Source organism: Alligator sinensis, unplaced genomic scaffold (assembly GCF_000455745.1).
Source record: "Alligator sinensis unplaced genomic scaffold, ASM45574v1 scaffold336_1, whole genome shotgun sequence".
Classification (NCBI taxonomy): domain Eukaryota; kingdom Metazoa; phylum Chordata; order Crocodylia; family Alligatoridae; genus Alligator; species Alligator sinensis.
In genome coordinates this window covers 18,573-27,813 of record NW_005842917.1, presented here as the reverse complement: position 1 = coordinate 27,813, position 9,241 = coordinate 18,573, and the positions used below count along the sequence as shown (strand labels likewise).

General features: G+C 52.2%; 2 protein-coding genes across 2 annotated transcripts in view; one reads left to right on the top strand and one right to left on the bottom strand.

Annotated features, from left to right (window-relative positions):
- Positions 1-1,543: 1,543 nt before the first annotated feature.
- LOC102377295 (zinc finger protein 2 homolog) lies at positions 1,544-9,136 on the bottom strand. The gene is given in 3 exon segments (XM_025192365.1): positions 1,544-3,573; positions 7,044-7,160; positions 8,799-9,136. Coding segments are annotated over 3 exon segments (1,782 nt in total). The 5' UTR covers positions 8,833-9,136; the 3' UTR covers positions 1,544-1,942.
- LOC112548081 overlaps positions 9,053-9,241 on the top strand; it is a 3,966-nt gene continuing 3,777 nt past the window's right edge. The window contains exon 1 of the mRNA XM_025192360.1: positions 9,053-9,079. Coding sequence (XP_025048145.1) covers positions 9,053-9,079 — 27 coding nt within the window. The remainder of the gene's footprint in view (positions 9,080-9,241) is intronic.

Here is a 9,241-nt window from a genome sequence, read left to right as displayed (position 1 = left end):
GCTTTTCTGATGGCTTCGTCACATTGCCGACTCATGTTCATCTTGGAGTCCACTAGGACTCCAAGATCCCTTTCCACTTCCGTGCCACCCAGCAGGTCATTTCCTAGGCAGTAGGTATGCTGGACATTTTTGCTCCCTAGGTGCAGCACTTTGCATTTCTCCTTGTTGAATTGCATTCTGTTGTTTTCAGCCCATTTGTCCAACCTGTCCAGGTCTGCTTGCAGCTGTTCCCTGCCCTCCGGCGTGTCCACTTCTCCCCATAGCTTTGTGTCATCTGCAAACTTGGACAGAGTACATTTCACTCCCTCGTCCAAGTCACTGATGAAGACATTAAAGAGTATCGGTCCAAGGACCGAACCCTGTGGGACCCCACTTCCCACATCCTTCCAGGTCGAAACCGACCCATCCACCACGACTCTCTGGGTGCGACCCTCCAGCCAATTCGCCACCCACCGGATCTCAGTTAGCTTACTCACAAGTATCATCCAGAGGCTGCTGGAGATTCCCTCTGGAGACAGGCAGTTCCTTGATCATGAGTTTTGAGAGAGAGAGCCAGTTTCAGATGGTTCAGCTCTTCTTTGTTCCCGAGTAACCCTCATGGCTACCGCTCCCCTCCTCCTGGGCAGTCCTTAACTTATATAGCCCTTGTGACTTCATTTACCTCGTCCAATGGAGGCCCGCACCTGTTGGCTGTAAGCCAACCAATTTGAAATACATCACTAGTTGCCGGGCAGACTCTACCCCACCAGGGGTGAAGCCCCTCACCCAGGTATGTGATACCAGTCACATAAGCAGAGGGAGCAGGTTTCCCCCCCCCTCAGGAATGTATCCAGCTCAGGTTACCTAAAGAGATAGGGTAAAGGTATGTATCCTCTGCTGGGCCCATCCTAATCAAGATTGTCACAGAGTTTTTTGGCGAGAAACAAAGGTGGCTTTCTGCCACAACCTGTTCAAAGCAATCATCACACAAAGAATGGGTAAATTGTGCAATTAATGTAGACTGGCCACATGTGCAAAGTAACTGTCATGCAATGAACAGGTGACTCATGTAGCATGGCTACATAAAAAGGAATCGCCATGCAATGAACAGATGAATCATTCAATAACTGTATCTTGGTCACATGTGCCAGTGATCACACAATGAACTAGTCAATCGCATAATAAATGTTGCCTCACCACACGTGCAAAATAATTTCCAGGAAATGAACAGGTAAATCATACAAAAATTGCGGCCCAATTACACTTGCGAACAAGTTGTCAGGCAATGACCAAGTGAATCATACAAAAACTGTACACTGGCCACACGTACAAAACAAGCAGAATTGGGATTATTTTTTTTAAGCTGCTTTTATTTTTTGAGAGTCGCAGATTGAGATGCCCGATGTAATTTCTCCCGTGTGGATGCATGGGTTTCCGGCCAGGTGGGAGGACTGACTGACTCTCTTCCCACACTCTGAGCACTGATGTGCCTTCTCCCATGTGAGGATGTGCTGGGGAGTGGCCAGGCTGGAGGATTGGGTGAAGCTCTTCCCACACAGAAAGCACTGATGTGGCTTCTCATCTGTGTGCATATGCTTGTCCGGCCAGGTTGAAGAGGTGGGTGAGCCTCATCCCACAGGCAGAGCAATAACATGACTCATCCTCCGTATGGATCTGCTGGTATTAAACCAGACTGGAGGAATGGGTGAAGCTCTTCCCACACAGAAAGCACTGATGTGGCTTTCCTCTGTGTGGATACTCTGGGGGATGGCCAGGTCAGAGGAACTGGTGAAGCTCTTCCCACACAGAGGACAGATGTGGCTTCTCCCCTCTGTGGATGCATTTGTGCTGGGCCAGGTGGGATGACATAGCAAAGGTCTTTCTACACTCAGGGCACTGATGTGGTCACTCCCTTGCGTACACATGAGGGTATGCAGGTAGGTTGAAGGACTGAGAGAAGTCCTTATATGCACAGCACTGATGTGGCTTCTCCCATGTGGATATGCTTATGTTGGACCAAATGGGAGGCCTCGGTGAAGCTCTTTCCACACTCTGAGCACCATTATGGCTCCTCCCCTATATGGATGCGCTGGTGGACGGCCAAATAGGAGGAACGGGTGAAGCTCTTCCCACACACAGAGCAGTGATGTGGTTTCTCCCCTGTATGGATACGTTGGTGACGGGCCAAATGGGATGAACTAGTGAAGCTCTTCCCACACACAGGGCACTGATCTGGTTTCTCCCCAGTGTGAATACGATGGTGACGGGTCAGTTGGGATGAATTAGTGAAGCTCTTCCCACACACAGAGCACTGATGCGGCTTATCGCCTGTGTGGATACGCTGGTGTTGGACCAAATGGGCGGCCTGGGTGAAGCTTCTCCCACACTCAGAGCACCGATATGGTTCCTCCCCTGTATGGATGCGCTGGTGGATGGCAAGATAGGAGGAACGGCTGAAGCTCTTCCCACACACAGAGCACTGATGTGGTTTCTCCCCTGTGTGGATATGCTGGTGATGGGCCAGAGTGGAGGACTGGGTGAACCTCTTTCCACACACACAGCATTGATGCGGCTTATCGCCTGTGTGGATACGCTGGTGGATGGCCAGGTTGGAGGAATAGCTGAAACTCTTCCCACACACAGAGCACTGATGTGGTTTCTCCCCAGTGTGAACACGTTGGTGACAGGCCAGTTGGGATGAGCTAGTGAAGCTCTTCCCACACACAGAGCAGTGATGTGACTTATCACCTCTGTGGATACGCTCATGGATGGCCAGGTGAGAGGAACAGCTGAAACTCTTCTCACACACAGAGCACCAATGTGGCTTCTCCCCTGTGTGGATACATAGGTGCTGGGCCAGGTAGGATGAACTCTTGAATCTCTTCCCACATTCAAGGCACTGATATGGCTTCTCCTTAGTATGGATGCGCTGGTGTCGTGTCAGATGGGAGGGACAGTTGAAGCACTTCCCACATTCAGAGCACTGGTATGGCTTCTCCCTGATATGGATGTGCTGGTGTTGCGTCAGACGGGAAGAACTTTTGAAGCTCTTCCCACACACTGAGCATAGATATTGCTTGTCCCCGGTATAGATGTGCTGGTGTTCAGCCAGGTTGGAGGAGTGGGTGAAGCTCTTCCCACACTCGGGGCACTCAGGTGGCAGAGCCCAGTGTGAGGGGCAGTGAAATATTTTCTGGCACTCAGGGCAGGGGTGGGCTTTGCCCCTGGTCCTGGCGGGCACGTCCTGTTTCCCTCTCAGGCCCTCCCCAGTGGCTTGGTTCGGAGGCAGGGTTTCTTTCCGGTGGAACTTTGCCTCATGGCTCTTCAGCTCCACAAATCCTTCCCTGTACCCAGGGCTCTCTCTGGACTCTGTCCTTTCTCCACTCTCACGTGCAAGGGAAGATGGCACCTGCTTCATTGCTACATTCTCCCTCAGCTTTTGATACCTCCCCTGGCTCTGGAGCCATTGGTTTTCCTCAGGTCTCAGGGACTCCACCTCGACCAAACCTCCGGGGAAAGCCCAGGGTGGCTCCAGGTTTGCAGACCCATCTTCTAGACTTTGCTTCTCAACTCTACTCAGCAGCCAGGTGCTTCCTGCATGGGGAAGAGAAACTCCGGCTTATTCCCTGCACGGCTGGCACAGGCCAAATACTGCTGCAACGGGCCTGTGAGCATGACTGCATCTTGGCACTTAAGATTTCGGAAGAGAACAAGGTCTTCCTGCCAAACCACAAGTGCTGGGGGTGAGGGAGGGGCATGTCCATGTACCCGGCTAACGTTCCCTGGTCAGTGGAGGTCAGAGCCAGATGCTTAGGGTTTCTGGCCCGGCTGTCAGCCCCATCCTCTCAAGCCCTGCTGGGAGAAAACCCACATGGGACACGTCTTGGGACAGGACCTGAACAGCCTCCTCCTGTAAGGGGCCCAAGAGACTAGAGGCAGAACCAGCAGAAAGGATGAAGGAGTCTCTCTAGGGGCTGCTCTGTCCCACAGCACTAGCGGGTCCAGGGGGAGATGATGCCGAGCCCTCCACCTGGCTGCATAAGTGCATTGGTGGGACTGCTCTCCAGTGCTTGCTCGTGATCTCTGGCAGTCCTGAGAGCAGCATCTGGTACCAGGAAGAACAGCCTCACAGTCAATTCCTGGGACTCCCCAGAATTTGGGGGGGTATGGGGAGAATGGCTTTAAACTTCATGAGATTCTTCTCTAAGGTACAAAAAGCCCATGTGGTTTCTCCCTCCTGCCTCCAAAACCTGCTCTGGGACGGGTGGTGTTAAAAGCTGGGGGGGTCACTTTCCTGGAAGAAACAGGGCTGTGCCTCCTTCCAGCTCCCGGGGAAAGGTCTGGGGATTGGAACGTGTCTGTTTGGTTTTCCGCTGCTGAGGACCAGGTGGCCTGCATGTCATCCGAATCTGCTCTAGGACAAAGGCCTGGGCACGAACCTGCACGTGCACTTCCTGCTAAGTCCTGAGCTCTGTGACATTCATAGCCCAGAGACAAAACACAAAAGGCATGAGCTGTGGAGGATCCACTTCCCCCTGCAACATGAAAGTTTGCGAACCACACCACCCCATGCAGCTGTGCAATGCAGCCCAAGACCAGGATTCAACACTTCCTCGGTCCCAGGTCCACCTCATCAGGAGACATCAGGCAGAGCCCCAGGCCTCTTGCTTGTGTTACAATAATGCCTACACAGAGCTTTGCCCCACCATGCGGATTTCCATGGGGAACTACAAATCCCATCATGCCTTGGGAGAGGGAGCTATAGTGCTATGGCTACCTTGGGCTGAAGAATCAACTCTTGCACTGCTAAATATAGATGGAAATTTAAGACCATGGTATCCCAGGGAAACCAGGCCTGTGCCTCTATATCAAAACAGTATACTTGGTTGTCCCTTAGCAGTTGTAGTAAGGGGGAGAAGAAAGTAGGGGTGCACCAAAAGAGATTTTTATGGCTGACACCGATACCCGGTATTTAAGGAGGCATATCGGCTGATACAGATCCAATAGCCGATTCAGATGCCTCCAGCTGGTCAGTCCATTTTGGTGGGAGAGGGGAAGGAAGGGGCATGTGGGGGTGGGAGCACAGATCAATGCACCCCGCAGTGAGGGAGAGGGCAGTGGCAGGCACTGCCTAACTGGTGGGGCGCACAGGATGGAGTTACGGCTCCTGCAGCTGCTTGCACCCCAGGAGTGTGGGGGGTGGGGGCGTGTGTCCCAGGATCTGCTTGTGTAGCAGAAAGCCCCCTTTTCCTCTTGCCTGCATTTGCTCCCCCCCCTTTGGATATCTTTCTCTTCTTCTACGTTTTCTTTCAGTATACGATAAGGAATTGTATTTTAAAGTTTGTATGTGTGTATTTTGCATCTCCCCTTGTATTTTGGTATTTTTATCTATTTGGCATTACTCTTGTAGCTTATATTTTATGCTCCTCACCTTTTAACTAAATGTGTTTAGTTTCAGATGTAAGTTATACACTGTAACAATGTTAACAAGGGCAGGAATTCAACTGCCGCTTCCCTGTATCAGGCGGACCCTTGAAAGAGCTGACTGAATGCATAACAGGAGGCATTTAACACCTAGGGAAACCACATATCAACCAAGGGAAGAAATCAATAGGAGACAATGTAGCAATCGGGAATTCTCTCAACTTCACTGATCAAGGGCTAGAAGCCCTGGTCTGAGTTAATCAACGCCAGGGACCAACTTTTGGGCTGAATATCTCCAGATCGACCGCTCCCAGAGCCCTATTCAAAATTCATCAATGGACTTCCAAACCTGCAAGGATATGCGGATGACCCCTGGGGCTGACAGATTTCATCCAGTAGCCACCGAAGGGGAAGTCCCACGAGGGTCAACAACCCCTGGATTGGGCAAACCTGAAAACTGGGGGGGAGGCAGTCTGCCAAGGACAGATAAAAAGCAGTGAAAAATGACCCTCAGCGGCACCCTCTTGATCTCCAACTTGACCAGCACCCGACCTGTCCAGCCAGAAGGACTAGCCAGTGACCCCTTTCTGGAGGATAACACCATGCTGAAAGAAGCCTCGACTGGCCATCAACGGCAGACTCCAGCGCCTGTGGGATAGGTATACTTGACTCCTGTAGCTCGCTATGTGTGTGTGCATGTGTGTGTGTGTGCTCGTGTGCGGGGACCAGCCCCAAGGTTTATGATTTAACTTCATTACAGTGTTTCAATCTGCCTAATAAACCAGAATTTTAAGGATCCCAAGTTGGACATTTGTAGCCAACACTTGAGGCAGGGGCCTGCAGCTGCGGCTCAAGCGGTGGCCTAGGCTGTGTTGGGCTCTTCTCAGCGCGGGCGCAGTTTGGAGCGGGTGCTGGTGGCACTGGGAGGATGCTGCATCCACCCCAGATTTCAGCACAGATCTGTTCCCAGCTGTGCCGGGCGGCTGTGGCTGCAGCACTGGCTATGGAGCGGTGTTGAAATCTGGGGTGGCTGCAGCATCCCCCCGGCACCGCTGGTGCCTGGTCTGAGTCCCATCCCTGCCGGAAGGAGCCCAACTCAGTGCCAGCTCCAGCCGTAGCTGCAGCTCCACATAGATCCTGGGGCATACAACCGCCCTGTGCTATCCTGGGGTGCAAGCAATGGCGGGAGCCGCCTCCTCCCCTGATGAACCACGCTGCCATCCGGGGCCCACCCTGCCCCGGTTTGGCAGCATCTGCCCCTGCCCCTTCCATCACTGGGGGGGCACTGATCTGCCCCCCTCACCCATTCCATTACAACGGGTTAGGGTATTTATCAGCCAAATTACCAGCCCAATTGGGCTGATATACGATACAGCACATTTTCGTTATATCAATATTAATCCGATATTGGACTGATGTGGCAGTGCACCTCTAGAAGAAAGGAAAGGCTGCTCGTCTCCACAATTTGGAGTTTCAGTGCATGGGAACAACACCTCCCTGGACACATGACTGCATAACTTATTCGAGGTCAGAAACCTGGAAGGGCAGCGTGTCAGAGGTCTGCAGGTCCAAGGGCCCTTGTCCCTGTGGCCATGGAGCATTTCTGAGAGGAGAGTCGGGGCAGGGGGCAGACAACTTACCTGACAGCAGGTCCTCTGACTTTGAAATGTCCCCATGGTCCTCATCATCACAGACCCAGAGCTCCTCCTGTCCTTGCGCAATGCGGCAGATTAAGTCAGGGGTGGGACCACGATATCCTGTTTGGGGCAGTGGTTAAAAAGCATTCATGACCGGGTACTGGATGCCAAATAACCAACTGGGTTTTGGGGAATGGATCCAACAAACTCAAGGAGTCTACTGGGGCCTTGAAGGACAAGGGAGGGTGGACATTTAGGATGCAAGAGATGATGGCCCTTGTCACTCGGGTGCTGGGGGGATGGTCATAGGAAACATAGTACTGTACCCACCACTTGGAGATATAAACTGGGTGTGAGACAACAGGGACAGGGGTGGAAATGCAGTGATGTGTCGTGCTCAAGAGCATAAAGATGAAGCTTTCACTATTGAAACGGCACCAAAATGAAGAGATGCTGGGCACACTGGTGGCTGGATAACATCCATCTTATCAGCATCATTCCAGGCCAAGGAATGGAAGTTTCTTCTCTGCAAAGGTTTAAAGCGAGGCCTGGCAGCAGTGAACAGAGTCCAGGACACACGGCTGATCCTTACACTTTTTTTCGGGGAGACAGGGTCCTTCCTCAATAGGGCAGGGGAAGAGAGGATTTTATAAGAACTGCAGTGGCACTGAAAGCAATCATCCCATCCAGTGGGAGGATGATCGTAGAGGGGATATAAGGGCACAAAAGCCGGGAAATCTTGTAGGGTTGGAAACAAAGGTCCTGGGAGTCTGTGGTAAAGACAAGAGAAGGCAGAAAGAAACACCTTTTGCAGCATGTGAAAGCCCATAACGCAGGAATGGCCGACATGCTCTTTGCTGAACAACTAAGCAAAAGCCTTGGAGCTGTTCCCAAAGAAAGACCTTCAGGGGAACTGAAGGGAAAAGAAAGCACTAGAAAAGCAAACTGACCTGGTACAAGTCCCTCAGCCCTGCCCACAAGCCAGAAAACCCCTGCATCAGAGACCCTCTGAAAATGGCAACCCATTTACACCACTCCTGCACTGAGCCCACCTCTTTTTATCGCTATGACGGGTGTCTGACATGCAGGGGGATGTCGGGAGGAGGAAACGACAACTTCTGTGAATGGCAGAGAGAATTGGGAGCAGGTCTCCAAGTAAACACAACCAAGCCAGAGCCTGTGGAGATGAAGACCATAGGAAGAAACGTGGGCAGAAGCTTCCAGGGATCCAGAAACAGAAGATCCCGGATTCCATCGCGTGTGCACGGGTCGGTAGAGATGGAGTAATGTAAATGCTAATCCTGTGGGTGGCAGCACCACAGGCTGATAGGACTTCCGTTACCTTATGCTGGATCATAACCAAAGGAGGAGAAAGCACTAACTGAACACACTCAGAGTGTTACACGTGTGGGACAGGACACAAGAAATCAGAGCAATTCCTCGAGGAACAGCTGGCAGTGAATTTTTCTGCCCAATGTATTGGAGATGACACAACCTTGCTGAGAAGGGAAAGGGAGATACATCCACCAAGACATGGCTGGATACGGAAGCACCAGGAGTTATAACGGGGAAGGCTAAGGTGAAGGAGGCCAGGTCAAATGAAGTCAGAGGTCAGTGATCACACAAGGAGCTGTGCGGAGACCATGGATTTCAACCCCAGGGAAAAAGTCCACAAGGATGAGAGCGCTGAGAAGCAGGGAGAAGACAGTAAGGGTCAGTGCTGACACGGCTGGAGGGAGAAGCAGGAAACAGCGTTACCCAGGGAAACGAGGGCTCGCCAGTTCCTCAGCATCTGGTCCCGGTAAAGCCCCTTCTGTGCGTCTTCCAGCAGCTCCCACTCCTCCCATGTGAAATACACAGCCACGTCCTCAAAGGCCTCCGGGAGCTGCAGGCACAAGCGTTACCCCATCAGCGTCTCCTGGTCCAGCTGCCTCCAGCCCCTGCCACACTCTCCACAATCCCTCTGTGTGACACCTCTCTGCAGGCTGGGCCATGACACCCAGGGGTGCAAAATGCCTCCTCCTGCACTGACAGGGGATGTGGGTGCAGCCATGGACAGAGGAGTAAACACGCATGCCCTGACACATTTCTTGTTTTTTTAAAGAATTTTTTGTCTTAAGCCAAATCAAGTCCAAATCTTTGAGTCAGAGGCCCCGGGCTGTCCCGCTGCGCCGCCTCCTCCAGAGGCACATGCGCAGCCT